Source organism: Eschrichtius robustus, chromosome 6, assembly GCF_028021215.1.
Source record: "Eschrichtius robustus isolate mEscRob2 chromosome 6, mEscRob2.pri, whole genome shotgun sequence".
NCBI classification, from domain to species: Eukaryota; Metazoa; Chordata; class Mammalia; order Artiodactyla; family Eschrichtiidae; genus Eschrichtius; species Eschrichtius robustus.
In genome coordinates, this window is record NC_090829.1 from 87,897,206 (window position 1) to 87,914,358 (window position 17,153).

At 40.4% G+C, this 17,153-nt stretch overlaps 1 protein-coding gene across 1 annotated transcript; it reads left to right on the forward strand.

Annotated features, from left to right (window-relative positions):
- The first annotated feature begins 2,208 nt into the window (after nt 1-2,208).
- GCSAM (germinal center associated signaling and motility) lies at nt 2,209-14,022 on the forward strand. The gene is made up of 5 exons (XM_068545537.1): nt 2,209-2,237; nt 5,596-5,640; nt 6,972-7,018; nt 12,831-12,859; nt 13,753-14,022. The coding sequence occupies exons 1-5, from the start codon at nt 2,209-2,211 to the stop codon at nt 14,020-14,022; spliced, it is 420 nt and encodes a 139-aa protein (XP_068401638.1).
- The last annotated feature ends 3,131 nt before the right edge of the window (nt 14,023-17,153 follow it).

Here is a 17,153-nt window from a genome sequence, read left to right on the forward strand (position 1 = left end):
CATGTATCTTAAAGATGGAGAGAAAGAACTTACAAGTTTTCTAAAATAAATGCTCTAAAAAAAGGGAGGGGAAAAAGTCTCTGCCCTTATTTTCAACAGAGAGAATTAGGCTATTATCTTTCACTTGTATTTTCCCCTGCAGGACTAAAATGTTATAAATCATAATATATTTTACTTCATGCATTGAGCCCTCCTAGACTGGCATAACCCTCCTTCCCCTCTCACAAGCCCTACTCACTCCAGAATACTTTGTCCTCCTAGGCAAGTGTTGTCCACCTCTCAGCCCATTTGTCATAAAGTGCTCCTGGAAACCCCCCACATAGATAGCCTGACGTCTGGAGAGCAGCAACGGGGGCAAGAGTGATGTGTGATGGGTCTGGTGTTGCACAACTAGTACCCCAGCTTCTCTAACATGGTTTCTTCTAAGCTGCTTCCCCACTCTGCCCTGCCTGTTGCAGGTATGACCTCTCCATTACTCTAGGACAAGCAGTAAGGTCTTTTGCACTTTGTTTCATTTCATTTCAAGGAGCTCCATGAGGGCAGGCCTGTATCTGCTTCGTTCACCACTAAACCCACAGTGCCCAGCATACAGTAGGTGCTCAGCATATACTTGTTGAAGGAATGAAGGAACAAATGAGTGGCCAAACTTGAACCAACCATCAACTATAAGAATAATTTTAAAAATCTGTAATTCCTGTCCCCAAGTTAATTACTTTCATTTTTTAACCTTTCTTTCTATTGAGATAATTTACATATAGTAGAATGCATGCTTTTTGGTATACAGCTCTATGAATTATGAGAAATGCATACAGTCATGTATGTCACCACCACCACAAGATACACAACAATAACAAAAAAATTCCCTCCTGATCCTTGAAGATCAAACCTTCCCCTACCCCTTCTCTGGCCACCACTGATGTGTTTTCTGTCCCTACAGTTTTGTCTCATCCTGAATGTCACAAAAGGTAGATATTAAATCTGGATTCTTCCACTCAGCGTAATGCATTTGAGAATCATCTATGTTGTTGTATATATTAGTAGTCCATTCTTTTTTACTACTGGGCAGAATCCCATCGTGTGGATGTGACATAGTTTGTTTAGCCATTCACTACTTGAGATTATCTGGGTTATTTCCAGGGGTTTTTTTCTGTTTTGTTTTGGGTTTTTTTTTGGCAATTATGAGTAAAGCAGCTATAAACATACACATACAGGTTCTTAGAGATCTTAATTTTTTATTTCTCTTGGGTAAATGCCTAAGAGTGGAGTTGCTAGGTTGTGTGGTAAGGCTATGTTTAACTTTATAAGAAACTGCCATACTCTTTTCCAAAGAGGCTAAACCATATTGCATTCCCATCAGCAGTATGTGAGAATTCTAGATGCTCCGCTTCCCTTGTCAGCACTTGGTATTATCAGTTTTTGTTTTTGTTTTCAATGTTATCCATTCTAATAGATGTGCAAAAGTATTGCATTGTAGTTTTGATTTACATTATTACATCCCTAACGACCATGGTGTTGAGCATCTTTTCATGAATTTGTTTGCCATCTGTATGTTTTCTTTGATGAAATATCTGTTCAAATATTTTGCCTGTTTTGTTATTTGATGTTTGTTCTATTCTTAGTAAGTTTTGAGAGTTCCTTACACACTTTGGATAAAAATCTTTTTACCAGGCCTTTCTCACCTTCTGAGATGGCCCACACTCTTGTCTGTGGAGTGTTTCTCTCTAAATAAATCCACTTATTAAAAAATATATATATATTTTTACCAGATGTATGTTTTGCTAATATTTTCTACTGGTCTATGGCTTGATTTTAAAGCTTTTTTGTTTTAAAACAAAGTTCCCTCCGTCTGATGTTTCTAGGACTACAAAGTGCTTTAATAAGTTTAGGCATCTGAGGTGAAAAACCCCCATGGCCTGTTTACAATTGCAGACGGGGCTTCCCCATTTGTTCAAAACTCTCATTGACTAACGACTTCTGGTTAAGGGCAATAACCCAGTTGGTTCAGCCTCTGACATTTTAGGAAGTTGTGCATGTGTGCACTTCTGAATCTCCTCCCCCCGGGCTCCTCCTCTCCTCTGCAAAGGGATACTCTCCTCTCAGCTCTCTCTGCCCTGGTGGCCGAGCAACGCAGCCCTGTCTCTAAGTCAGGAGCAGCCCTTGTCAGAACACAGGGCAAGCCGAGGGGAAGGCACCAAGAGGACTGAGAGGATGGGGAACTCTCTGCTGAGGGAAAACAGGTGAGCCCAGACTCCCTAATGGGGAGCAGAGGAGATGGGTCTGGGCAATGTAGCCAGAAAGAGAAAAAGAGGTCTACTCTTGGGGAGAAAGCAATTGGGTAAGGGACTGACAAGAATGAAGTGCCTACTACGTGCCAGAGAACACGTTCAATTCCTTATAGGTTGGCCTTCTCCCCCAGAATCACAGTGAGCATCTGGTGGAGGACAGCTGAAAGGCAAGACTTTATCAAGGAAGTTCTGTGCAATAGACTACCCCCTAAGAAATGGAACAACTTTCTGGGGGCCCGGAGGCTATGCTCTTCTAAGGTTAAACACACCACCACCCTTTTAGTCACTATTAAAGTTCGAAATAAACAGCAAGCTTCCTGATAGCATAAGACCTTACCTGATGCACATTCCCTGCAACAGGTAAGCAGAGGTCATTGAAATTGGTAGAGAACTTGGCTTAACTTTTCTGGGCCTCAGTTTCCTCATGATAACTGGAAATAATAACACAATACCTATGCTGGAGGGTTCTAGTGTGTGTGATGTTAGCATAGTACCTGATACAGAGTAGGGTCCAATAATTAGAAGATATTCTTTTTTTGGACCATCATCTTCATTAATGTCAAAGCAGCCATTGTAAAAATTAGTACCACCCAAAACAAGGGAATCCCTATGGTACAAAGTGAGGTGGTTTGGAGAAAATGAGCTAGCTGGGGAGTTGGGGGGTGGTTTTACAGGATTGTGTTTGGTGTCCCAGAGCTCAGTTCATGCCACTGAGAGCTAGAACATAGAATCCAAAAAGCCACCTGCCAAAAGGAGGTTTGGTGGGCCCGAGGAATGTCTCCCGGCCCTCCCTGAGGGTCAGTGTTGTCTGGGACTTCTCCTCAGCTCCTCACAGCCCTAAGTCTGAAACTCTAGCATTCTTCTATCAGATTATAAGTCCCTATTTTTATGTCCACATGTGAGGTCCTCAAAAGTAGAGACTGTTTCTTATTCATCTTTGAATTTCTGTTTCCTAACATTGTTTCTGGCATATAGTAGGTACTCAATAAACGCCGAATGAATGATTGGAAACCTAAATAAATACTTTCTTGAAAAGAAAAATAAAACAAAATACAGATATGATGTGACTGAGAAAGTTATGATTGATGTTACATTTGTAATTTTGTATTTTAGAACTTTGATGAGGCAGTGAAGGATTGTGACATTAATACATGTTAGTTGTAAAAGAAATTGGAGAATAAATAAAGTATAAACAAGAAAATAAACTGGGAAGTCACGGTTATAACTACTTATAACATTAGAAGCATTATCTTTATTTTACTGTCTATATTTATCAGAGATGTGTATTTTTTCATCCGTGAAGAGCTAATATGCCTTTTGTCCGCTTTTGTTTTGGATTTTGGTCTACTTTGTTTTATTGATTGTAAAAGCTATTTTTACTTTGAAGAAATTAGCCCTTTCTCATAAATATTACCAAAAATATTTTTGTCCAATCTGAGTGTCTTGTGCCATACAGAAATTTTATGTTTTTCTTATATATTTAAACATCATTGAATTAAATCTAGGAAGCTTTTTGGTTTCTACCAATTTATGCTTAAAATTATTTCCCCATCCCAAAATAAGACAAAGCCACAGTATAATTTTCATAGTTTTATTGCTTTAAATTTAGCATCATACATTCATTATATGGTGTCAGACAGAAATACATATTTTTCTACATAGTTACTCAGTTGGCCCAGAGTCTTCATTTCTATGCTGACTTAAAATGTCTTCCTTAATATACTCAAAAGTCTTATATTTACTTGGATCTGATTTTCAACTTCACCCTTACACCTGGTCATCATCCAGTCAGCAGACGCCACCATGTCTCTCCAGATCAAATTCATTACAAAAAGCAGGGAAATTCCCACCATCAGGCAGAATGGCACCGATTCCCTTCATGAGAAGAGCTCAGAGTTTCAGAGGATGAATCTGCCAGAAGCAAACTCAGCTTCTCCCACTTATTCCCACTTGTCCTCAGACAAGTTGCATAAGTTTTTTTACCTCAATTTCTTTCTGGGTAAGACATAGAATCATAATATCTACCTCATGGACTTATTCTGGGATTAAGTGAAATATAACATAGAAAATGTATATGTTATTTACATTTAGGAAGTAGTATGTATAGTAAGTAATATATATATAATAGTAAGTAGCATTTATAGTGTGTGTGCATATATATATGTGTGTGTATATATATATATATATATATATATATATATAGATATATATAGATATATAGTAAGCACATAGTAAATTGTGTTTAATTTTTAGTTTCTTTTTCTCTATACCCTAAACTGCCCACCAATAAAAAGATAGTTGTACAGAAACCCAACCCAAACAATGAGCCAATTTATTTTCTTTATTTAATTCTTTCCTTCCCTTTTATCCCATGTTCTCTGCCTTGGTGTTTTCTGTGAAAATTGCAATTTACATGAGACAAGGCCAGTGCCCTTATCGGGCACTGATATTCTTGCATTTAGCTTATTGCTTTACATTTAGCATCATACATTCATTATATGGTGTCACATAGAAATACATATTTTTCTACATAGTTACTCAGTTCAGAAAGATGCCCAGACTTAGCCTCAATGTCTGACTGCCCAGAGACCCTGAGCCTTTCTGCCATTAAAGAGATAACAAGCCCTGTTTATATATCTATACCTTGAGGTCAATAAGGCGGATCTGATGATCTGAGCCAGTTAGAATTGCTCTGTTCTTAGCCACTCCTTCATTTATCAAATACTTATTGAAAATATATTTATTATGTGCCAGACATTGTGGCATATGCTGGTAATCTATACCATGATGAACAGACAAATATGGTCCCCAACCTTGTGAAATTCACCTTCTAGTGTAGGATATAGACAAGTGAGCAGAAAATTATAATAGAGTGTAAATAGGAGAAATTCAGAGTGCAGTGGGATCCTATGTAAACATTGCCTAATCGGTGCCTAGAAGAAATTTCTCAAATGTCCACACACTTTTACTTTGATTTCCTGGAGATAACTCTGTGTGTCCTTCATCACAAGAGGCCACATAAATCGCTGGAATCGGAGATAAGCAAGCCTTTTTTCCTTTGCTGGGAACACAGCAGAAAGTTCCTTCTCTGATTAGGAGTTGATAATGTCATATTTCCAAAGGTCCAGTTAATGTCCTGGGAGGATGAAGCCATTCTAGTATGACAGATGTGTTCAAGTCACCTAGAATGAATATTCTCTTGGGGGAGAAAAAAAAAGGGTTTTCACAGAAATGACAAAGGGAAGAGAGTCACCCTAACAAAGCTGCAGAAACTAAACTTGTGATTTGTGTCACCTCTTGGGTATTTTAGATGCTGGGACTGCCACATCGCTGACGGGTGTTTCTGCCTTCCATGGTGAGTGGAGAACTGTTTTCAGGGGTTATTTCCCTATAAGTGTAGTTTCAATGTGGTATTTGCTGTAAGTTACCTGTGAATTACCCACTGTCCGTGGCCACAGTGGAAGCTGGGCACTAGCCCAGGCACCATCATCTGAGAGTCAGTCAGGGAAGTGACGCTTCGAGTTTGGTGAGAAACAGGAACAATAGTCTCATGGGTGGTTACACACTCTTCAAACGGGAAACCCTCAGAAGCAAGGATGAAACTGGCTATCAATGTAGAGAAAGGCACCTTAATCACACTGCAAATCCCAGCGTCTACCTAGGACAGAAGCATGCATTTCCGTCCCTTGCACAGAGAACGTATAGCCAGGGTGACTATATAATTCATTGTTCAAACTGGGAAACTTTTGCGAGTGAAAAGGAGGCTAAAAATAGTTAAGTGTCACTAAATGATTGATAACAACATTAACTAAACTGTCTGTGTAAACCAGGACATATGGTCATTCTCCTTAGAGCAGATGTTGTCCTTGTCTCCTGTGATGATAATTGGCTGCCATTATATTTATACTGTGTTTTTCCGAGGGTCATCAGTACAGTGCAGTCACCTCTGTGCTCATACGGGAGGTGTTTGATTGCTTGCTTGCTTGCTTGCTTGTTTGGATAGCATAGATTGGGATTGAGGTTGGGATTGGATATAAAAATGGCTCCTTGATATAAAAGAAATTGAAATTTTGTCAGAAAAAAACTCTCCAAAAAGTTATGTAGAGGGGACTTCCCTGCTGGCGCAGTGGTTAAGAATCCACCTGCCAATGCAGGGGACGCGGGTTCGAGCCCTGGTCCAGGAAGATCCCACATGCCGCGGAGCAACTAAGCCCGTGCACCACAACTACTGAGCCTGAGCTCTAGAGCCCGTGCTCCGCAACAAGAGAAGCCATCGCGGTGAGAAGCCCGCACACCGCAACAAAGAGTAGCCCCCACTCGCCGCAACTAGAGAAAGCCCGCGCACAGCAATGAAGACCCAACGCAGCCAATAAAAAAAAAAAAAAAAAGTTATGTATAACATAACCATAGTTCTCCATCTATAAATCAATTCCATACCAGCCTCAGAAAAAGGAGGAGGAAGGAGAAAAAGGGAGAGAGAGAAACACAAAGGAGTAGATTTCTATTCGGTCTTATCTTTAATTTTTTCTTTTTCCTATCCTCTTATTTCTCTGGCTGAAGGAGGTATTATAAGAGGCTTATAACTTTAACAAATGAGTTAAGCATAAGTTTTCATAGTTGAGTGTAAATCCCTTTGAGAGTTTCTGAATATTAAAACAACCAGTTTCCTTTCCTTTTCTTTTATAGGAAAAAAATGCACATTTGTAAAGTGAGACAAGACTCCCCAAAGCAAAGTAAGTCATTGCTTTCACATCATTTTTCCTTTTGACAGACTTAGGTTTCCAAGCTGCCCCTTCCCTCTGCTCCCAAAGCTCCTTGGGCATATTTCTAGTATAACACTCACACATTTGCTGCAATTTGTTCAATTGCGTGTCACTTTTTCTCCACTAAATTGAGAGCTCATTGAGGCAAGAACGGGCTTATCGATCTCCATAGCCTTCTGTTATTTCCCGAGGTCTGCAGGCTGAAGGAGTTAAATGGGAACAAAAAAAGCAAAAGGTGGAGGTGTGAGGCACATGTAAGGAACTGCAAGGAGGCCAGTGTGGGCACAGAGAGCACAGAGGAGGGGCAGGGCCTTGGGGTCAAGTTTAGGGTTAGAGTTTTTGTCTTGAGAGCTACAGGAGACACTGAAAGGCTTTAAACAAGGGCCAAGTATGACCACATTTGCATTAAAGACATCACCCAGTTTGCTGTGCAGAGAACAGATTGTAGGAGGGAGTGGCAAGAGCTGATGCTGGAAGACCACTTAGGAGGCTGATGCAACGGTATCTGGTGATTGAACAGGGCTAAAGTTAAGGAAAGAAAAGCATTTGAAGGAGAGGGTGGTGAAGAGTGTCACATGTAAGGGGGGAAGCAAAGGAAGTACAGGCCTGAGGACAGGCCACAACGTTTCTAAAGAAGAAAAACAAATGAGTTTTGCCTTTGCCTTCCTGGGTTTAAAGAGGAGAGCCTGGTTCATTCACTCTGATTCTGAAAAACAAGCCCTATTGGTGTGTAAAAAAAATCATACAGCCCTCCCACCCTTAGCCTTTTCACCCAGGGGAATTGTGGGTGCAGGAAACCCCAATCTCCATCACAGCGAAACAGAAATAGAAATAGACTTCTAATGGTAGAAATAAGACCTCTAATGCTGAAACTCACAGACCCTTTTCTTTTTTTAAATTTTATTGAAGTTATTGACTTACAACGTTATACTAGTTTCAGGTGCACAACGTAGTGATTTGATATATATACCATATATATCAAATATATATAATATACCAACACCATACAAAATTATTATAGTACTATTCACAATATTCCCTATACTGCATATTATGTTCTCATGACTTATTTTATAACTGGATGTTTGTACCTCTTAATCTCCGTCACCTATTAACTCACACCCCCGCCCCCTCCCCTCTGGTAACCACCAGTTTGTCCTCAGTATCTATGAGTCTGTTTCTATTTTGTTATGTTTGTTCGTTTGTTTTGTTTTTTAGATTCTACATATAAGTGAAATCATACGATATTTTTCTTTCTCTGTCTGACTTATTTCACTCAGCATAATACCCTCTAGATTCATCTATGTTGCTGCAAATGGCAAGATTTCCTTCTCTTTATGGCTGAGTAATATTTCATTGTATATACATATACCACATCTTCTTTATCCATTCATCTACTGAGGGACACTTAGGTTGCTTCCCTGTCTTGGCTGTTGTAAATAATGCTGCAATGAACATTGGGGTGCATATATCTTTTCAAATTAGTTCTTTTGTTTTCTTCAGATCAATACTCAGAAGTGGAATTGCTGGATCGTATGGTAGTTGTATATTTAATTTTTTGAGGAAACTCCATACTGTTTTCCAGAGGTTGCAGCAATTTACAATCCCACCAACAGTGCAGAAAATTCCCATTTCTCCACATCCTTGACAACCATTGTTATTTGTTGTCTTTTTAATAATATCCAGTATAGTAGTATAGTATTTGTACCATATTACTACTATAGTAATAGCATACTATAGTAGTATAATATAGTTTGAAATCATCAAGCATGATACCTCTAGCTTTGCTTATTTTTTTCTCAAGACTGTTTGGCTATTCTGCATCTTTTGAGGTTTCATACAAACTTTAGGATCATTTATTCAAGTTCTGTGAAAAACAGTATTGGTTTTTCCAATCCATGAGCACAGTATATCTTTCCATTTTTTGTGCGTGGTCTTCAATTTCTTTCATCTATGTCTTACAGTTTTCAGAGTACAAGTCTTTTACCTCCTGGGTTAGATTTATTCTAGGTATTTTATTCTTCTTGATACAATTGTAAATAGGATTGTTTTCTTAATTTCTCTTTCTGATAGTTTGTTACTAATGTATAGAAATGCAACAGATTTCTGTATGTTAATTTTGTATACTGCAACTTTACTGAATTTATTAGTTCTAATAGTTTTTTGGTGGCGTCTTTAGGGTTTTCTATATATAGTATTATATCATCTGCAAAAGAGCGATAGTTTAATTTTTCCCTTCTAATTTGCATGCCCTTTATCTCTTTTTTTGGTCTGGTTGCTGGGGTTAGACTTCCAATATTACGTTGAATAAAAGTGGTGAGTGTTGGGCATACTTGTCTTGTTTCTGATCTTAAAGGAAAAGATTTCAGCTTCTCATCATTGAGCATGATGTTGCTGTGAGCTTGATGTATATGGCCTTTATGTTGAGGTATATTCCCTCTATATTCAGTTTGTTGAGAGTTTTTATCATAACTAGATGTTAAATTTTGGCAAATGCTTTGTCTGCATCTATTGAGGTGATCGTATGATTTTTATCCTTCATTTTGTTAATGTGGTGTATCACATTGATTGATTTGTGGATATCAAATTATCCTTGCATCCCTGGAATAAATTCCACTTGACCACAGTGTATGATCCTTTTGATGTATTGTTGAATTTGGTTTGTTAATATTTTGTTGAGGATTTTTGCATCTAAGTTCATCAGGGATATTGGCCTGTACTTTTTTTTTTCTGTGGTGTCTGTCTGGTCTTGGTATCAGGGTAATGCAGGCTTCGTAAAATGAGCGTGGAAGCATTCCTTCATCTTCAATATTCTGAAAGAGTTTGAGAAGATTAGGTATTAACTCTTCTTTAAATGTTTGGTAGAATTCACCTGTGAAGCCGTCTCACCCTAAACTTTTGTTTGTTGGGAGTTTTTTGATTACTGATTCTACTGATACTAGTAATTGGTCTGTTCATTTTTTTCTATTTCTTTCTGAATCAGTCTTGGAAGACTGGATGTTTCTAGGAATTATCCATCTCTTCTAGATTGTCCAGTTTGTTGGCTTACTTGTAGTTGTCTCTTGTGATTGTTTGTGTATGTGTGTGTGTGTATACATATATCTCAGTTAGTTTTAAGCTGATAGTTACTTAAGTTTGAATGCATTCTAAAAGCACTATATTTTTACTGCCCCCACCTATGTTTATGTTATTGTCATCATATTTCACATTTTTATTCTGTGTAGCCCTTCTTATTGTAGTTATAGTTGATTTTACTACTTTGGTCTTTTAACCTTCATACTAGCTTCTCAAGCAGATGTTCCACTGGCTTTAATATATATTTGCCTTTACCAGTGAGATATTTTCTTTCATATATTGTCTTATTTTTAGTTATAATCTTTTCTTTTCTGCTTAAAGAAGACCCTTAAACATTTCCTGTAAGGCCAGTCTAGTGGTGATAAACTCCTTTAGTTTTTGCTTGTCTGGGAAATTTTACCTCTCCTTCAATTCTGAATAATAACCTTGCTGGGTAGAGTTTTCTTGGGTTGTTAAGGTTTTTTCTTTCAGCACTTTAAATATATCATGCCACTCCCCTCTGGCCTGCAAAGTTTCTGCTAAAAAATCAGCTGATAGTCTTATAAGAGCTCCCTTGATGTGACTTGCTGTTTTTTTCTTGCTGTCTTTTCTCTCTTTATCTTTAACTTTTGCCATTTTAATTAAGATATGTCTTGGTGTGGATCTCTTTGGGTTCATCTTGTTGCTTCCTGGACCTGGATGCCTGTTTCCTTCCCCAGATTAGGGAAGTTTTCAGCCATTATTTCTTTAAATACATTTTCTGCCTCTTTCTCTCACTCTTCTCCTTCAGGGACCCCCACAATGTGAATGTTAGTTTGCTTGATGTTTTTTCCAGAGATTCCTTAAACTATCCTCATTTTAAAAAATTCTTTTTCCCTTTTGCTGTTCTGATTGGGTGATTTCCACTCTTCTGTCTTCCGATCACTGATCTTTTCCTCTGTATCATCTAATCTGTTGTTGATTCCCTCTAGTGTATTTTTCATTCCAGTCATGGTATTCTTCATCTCCGATTGGTTTTCTTTCTTACGTTTTCTAATTCCCTGTGGAGGTTTTCACTGTGTTCCTCCATTCTTCTCCTGAGTTTGGTCAGCATCTTTATGATCATTATTTTGAACTCTATCAGGTAAATGACTTATCTTCATTTCATTAGGGTTTGTATCTGGGGGGTGATTTTGTTCTTTCACTTGGAACATACCTCTGTCTCCTCGTTTTGTTTGATTTCCTGTGTTTGTTTCTATGAATTAGTCAAAGACTCCCAGTCTTGCAGTCATGGCCTTGTGCAGGAGTAGCCTCTGTGTAGACTGTATGTGCTGAGCAGCTTTGGTGGGATGGCTGGAGCTGGGGTAGGAGTCGGAGGTGGAGAGATAGAGTGCACCCCCCCGGTGTTGCTTTTGGGGCATGGCTGGAGCTTCTGTGGGCCTGGAGCATGCAGCGGTCATCTTGGCAGCCTGGCTGGAGCACCTGGACTATGGTGGCCTCCAGTGCCTTTGAACCTGAGGAGTGTTCCAGTAGTTCCCTGCCCATTTGGCAGATGCTCTAGGGGTAGTAAATGGATTTCTTCACATAGAGTCTAGGTGCCTTTTAAACCTCTATTTTTATTGCTGTGTCCCCCACCCCGGGGTGGGGGGAGGGAGGCGAATGTACGCATGGGCCCCTCAGTGATACCCCTCCCTCCTGCATGTTGCTGTATCAAGGACAGGGTTCCTGCCCATACCGTCTCTCTTACCCATCTCTATTTGGTCCTTCTGTCATTTATTGTGCAAAACTGTTCAGTCAGCCCTCAGTTCTTCTTCAGAAAGAATTGCTCTGTATGTAGGTGTAGATTTGGTGTGTCCACGGGAGGTGCTGACTGTAGGGTCTTCCTACGCCACCATCTTGGATCCCCACAGACACTTTTCTTGCAGCGATAGTCACGGAAGTCCTAGATAAGCAGGGGAATTTATAGAGATGTGAGAATCTGGAATGTCAGTACTGAGGGAATATAAATCTTTACACGGCAAGGTGGCCTGCATCGGCACAACCACCTCCCATGTAGGGTGATAGATATCATGAGTTTTCTTTGTGAATTCCCATGTTTGCTTATTGAGCTAGTGTGTTTGCCTCTTTGCTGAACGGCCAGAGCCAGCTGGTTTTAAGTACATTGGCTTTTGAAAAATTGGTCTGCTTATGTTTGTTTCTGCGAGCAGTCTCAAAAATGGGAATGTTCAGTTTAAGAATTTCTTTCTCTGTAAAGCTTTCCTTGAGCACCAGCTTGCACACTGCCATCGTCCCCTGTCACCTACAGTAGAAACGACAGCTTTCCTCTGCATTGTGGATCTCTCTTAGATTCCTGACTGCCTCCTATGCTTCTCTGTGAGCCCCCTGAGGACAGGGACTGTCTGATTCTTCTTTGTCTCTCCAGTTCCTGGTACAGGGTAGACATGCAACAAATTTTAGGTAAGGAAGGACAGAGGAGGAAAGAGTGAGGAAGGGAGGGAAGTGTGATTTCCTATCCAAAGACCCACTGAATGTGTTTCCCTCCACTCAGCGTCTCAGCACAGCTCTGGCTGTTTCTTGGCTAGATGGCCCTGTCACTCCCCAGGGATGTGTTGAAGATCAGGATAGCTGGAGGAGGACTACCCCTTCTGTTCCTTGGCTCTCTGGTTGCTTATCTTTCAGTGCCCCTCTCCTCCCCTCCCAGAAACCTCCCCATGACCTGAAATTCATTAAGTGTATTTTCTTTCTCCAGATGAAGAAACATCACCTGCTCCCATCCAGGTAATGCAAACATTTCTGAGACTTTTTCTGAGATGACAGTAGAAATGCAGACACCTCAGATAGCAGAAGAAGACCTCCAAGACCCCTTCTGACCTTAATATTGAATTCTTTAGACACCAGTGCTTGTGAGCCCAGGGACATATGCAGAGCCTGACAGCAGAAGCAAGAGCCATCTCTGTTGCACAATTTATTGAAAGGAACTAATATTTATTGAGCACTTAGTTTATGCCATGCAGGGGGCTGAGTGCTTCACATGCATCATCTCATGTAACTGTCACAACAACCCTGTAAGATTTGTACTATTATTTTCCTACCCATTTTACAGATGAGAAAACTGAGGCATTAAGTGATGTTCCCTCAAAGCCAGACAGCCGAAAAGATGGCAGGGGCATGATTCAAAAACAAGTCTCACTCCCAAATCCATGCTCTTTCTCCTGTACCTTGCTGTTTTGCTTTTTATCTCCTGAGATTTCACTGAATGAGACCTTCTCTTAAGTGGATTCTCTTTTTAATAATGCAGATATCTCTAGAATGGGTGGTTAAATATCATAACCCAAGCACTTTAAGGTGTCTTCAGATTGTTCTCTTATATAAGACTGAGCAGCCTCAGGGTCCTGAGACTTTGGGAATTACATAGTGTGGTCTGGGGTCACTCTGGGACATGGGGCAGAGAATGCATGCCTGAGTAGGCTGAGTTCTCTGAGCAGCATGAGAACTCTGGCAGCATGGGCTAGTGGTTGGGCTGGGGCAGCCATGTAGGAAAACCAGACACAAGAGATGGAAGGGAAGCGGCCATGGAAGACAGACTTTGCCCAAGGCTGAACCTCTGTTGAGACGAAGTATAAAGGGAATGGCAAGAGGCCAGGTCTTGATGATAGCTGTCCTTTGACCAGCAGGAGAATGTTCACCAGGGCTCCTCGGAGGATCTGTGCTACACCCTCATCAATCACAGCGTCCTCGGGAAAAGGCCATCAGGGAACGCTGCTGAGGAGTGCTATGAGAACGTTCCCCTCAAGGCTGAGAGGCCTAGAGAGTCGCTGGGCGGAAACGGGACTGAGTATTCGCTTCTTCGTGTACCTTCCGCCCCTAGGCATCCGTCCTCCCCAGAAGATGAATATGAACTTCTCATGCCCAGTAGAATCTTCTCTGACTCCCTGATATAGCCACATCCACTTATGCCCCCTTCTCAGGCTCAATCTTCTCATTTCTAATGAAGTGACTGGATCAGTACTTAATACCAGCAAATAAAAGCCAGGGATGGGGAGCTCTGGTTGAAGCAGGCAGGGGGCACAAAGCCCTTTCAGCTTATCTCCCCCTCAACACACACACAACAGCCCTTTCTGTAGGGGTCACTGGAGAATGTAGTTTGCAAGCCTCAGGGCCTCCTAGATCCTTCTCAATGTCCAACATCCAAAGATCAACCAACTATCCCAAACACCCACTCTTTGAGAAGGAAGTGACCATCTTTGGTTCTAAGCGGCTTTAAGAAATGGGCCATTCTACTCAGTGGTGGGAAGAACTCCCTGATCCCCTGCTCCTCTGTTCAGGTTCTTCCTATAAAATGTCCACATGACTGTCCTCTGAAGTCACAGGGAAGCTTCACCCATCGTAGTAAGTGCACTCAAAGGGGAGTCCTCATTCCACACGTGTGTAGACCCAGCTCCTCACTCACAGCCTTCCGGGTGGGCACCTGTGGCGTTCCTCTTACTCGACACCTCTAAGCAGTGTCCTTCGCAGAGCGTCCTTTGACTCATTGGCTCTGGTGGTGTGGTTGGTTACATGGGTTGAATTAGTAAGTTCCAGGCCAAGGTTTTATATATTTTTAATCCATATTTTTTAACTTTGTATTTCTCCCTAGAAATCAGAGAAGGATAGGGTAGATCATTGGAGATCCTTTAATCCCATTATCTTTTCTGGCTCAGAGGATAACTAGCTCAATGCAACATTTCAAGTGAGTGGCAGAACTTTACCTAGAGCCTGATTTCCTGGCTTCCAATTCAGTGCTCTTCCAATATACTACATAGAAGGGCCTCTACTACAGGGTTTATGTATGTGTTAAATAATATGCCATGTATAAACTATGAATAGTGTCCACGTTGGAAAAATCACACACACACACCCCTCTTCTCTAATGAGCATTTCTCCCTATGCCCCAATTATTTATTTTCCCTTATCTTTCTTTTAGTGTTTCTACAATTATGCCTATCCCCTAAAACAGGGGTCAGCACACTATGGCCCACAGGCCAAATCTGGCCGACTCGCGGTTTTGGTAAATAAAATGTCACTGGCCCACAGCCCGCTCATTTGTCTACGTACTGTCTGTGGCTCCTCAACTTCAGGAGAGTTGAAAGGTTGTGATGCACACTGTAGGTCCTGCAAAGCCAAAAATATTTGTTTTGGGGCCCTTTTCAGAAAAACAGTTTGCAGACCCCTTCCATAAATAATCATAACTATAGATAAACTAAACAAAAGTGCGTTTGGGTATTGGTGTAACCCGTAAGAGCTAGTACCAATAAAATGGTATGGAAATATTAAACCATAAATTAGGGTGAGAGCAAGAACAATGAGCAAATTAGACTATTTCTGTATGCACACCTGTGTTCTTAACTTCCTGTTTTATTTAACCCGTAGCTATTGTCCTAATTTTAGGGGTGTTAAAATAGTAAAAAGTTTGTTGAGATAAGCAGTAGATGCATTATGAGTTTAATTACTGTTTTGTTCCCCAACCGAACCAAAGTTAAATCATTTTGCTATTTAAAGTGTGCTAGGGGGCCCAGCAGGGATAAATCCAGTGGCTTAAGGTTGGATGTGTCAACACAGGTTTGCTGAGACTTCAGCCAGCTGATGGTCTTGATCTAAGAGCCAATCACATCTTAATATCTTCTACTCCACTAACTTCCTATTTTTAGCAAAATTCTTCCACACGGAATCCTAACTTTGACCTTTGGCCGGGATTCACTCAAGTTCAAAAGGAGACACGCATGAGAGCAGGGAATACAGTACAAGATGTAACATGGCTTAGGGCACAGAATGTGGATACTGGAGTCAGATAATCAATGATTCGAATCCTGGTTCCCATTCTTCCTCCCTCTGAGAACTTGAGCATGTAGATTGGAGGCTCAGTTCCATCACCCATAAGCAGGAGCATTATATTCAATGTATGTACATCATCTGTCACAGATTCTGAACAAACGATATCAAAGAGTAAAGGGATACAAAACTCTTTATGATGTCTATAGAAAAACATGTGCTGATGTGCTTGGTGATGCAGGGCCAACTGGCACTCTTCCAGCGAGGCAGAAACACAAAATTGCTGGGGTTTACACTGGGATTTTTCACGTGGACGTTGGACCACTGTGGAAGTTGATTGGTTTAAATATTCTTAGTACCACATGATAAGTTGTAGTTGTTTGAGTCTTACCCCATGAAAGAATTACTTGTCCCAAATATGTTTTATAGGGAACATGTTAAGTATAAATGCTTAAACAAAGAAAATTGTTCTTATAATGAAATTTAGAGGGATTTTGAAAGGGAATTATTTTTGAGCAGGAGAACCCTTTGGGAGTGCTTTGAAATAACTACTAGGGCTGTATATAATGCTGATCTATTTTCCATAGATTTCAGGATTTCTGATGAAAGTAGGGTACCCTCTTTACAGAAAATGTACATTCACACACACACACACACACACACACACACATAAATATCTGTATACAATTTCAAGGGGTTGGGGATGCAACCCCTAAGTTAAAGAATTCCTGTCCTTGATAAGAAACTGAGGATTTAAATTGGTCCCTTAAGTCACACATATAATCAGAAAATTCCCCTCCCTGATGTTGATCTTAAAACTATACATTGCCAAAGTTCACAGAGGCATATTTTATGCAGTATCTGCAGGCTTTGTGGTTTCTGCTTTAAGTTCATACTAGTAGCTATAAATAATCTCTTAGTCTGTGAATAAATTTTTACATGAAACAGAAGAAGACAAAGATAGGTCAGGGAAACCTACCGTTGACAACAAATAAATTCAAATGCTCACGTTTTTAAGACAACCTTGGGTGACAGATGCTTCAAATATGCTCAGGAATGGAAAGGCATAGGTAGAACAGGAAAGTTGAGTCCCCAAGATTCCACAGGAGCCTTCAGAGAAAAAGGAGATTCTGTTTACATTTATCTGACTCTGTTCTTTTCCAAGCCAACCTACTGAGTTCAGAAAGCTACTTGAAAGCCACTTGATCAGAGTGTGTCTCTGTTCTGTCAACTGTTAAATGGATCTGTGTAAGTCTCTCCCGCT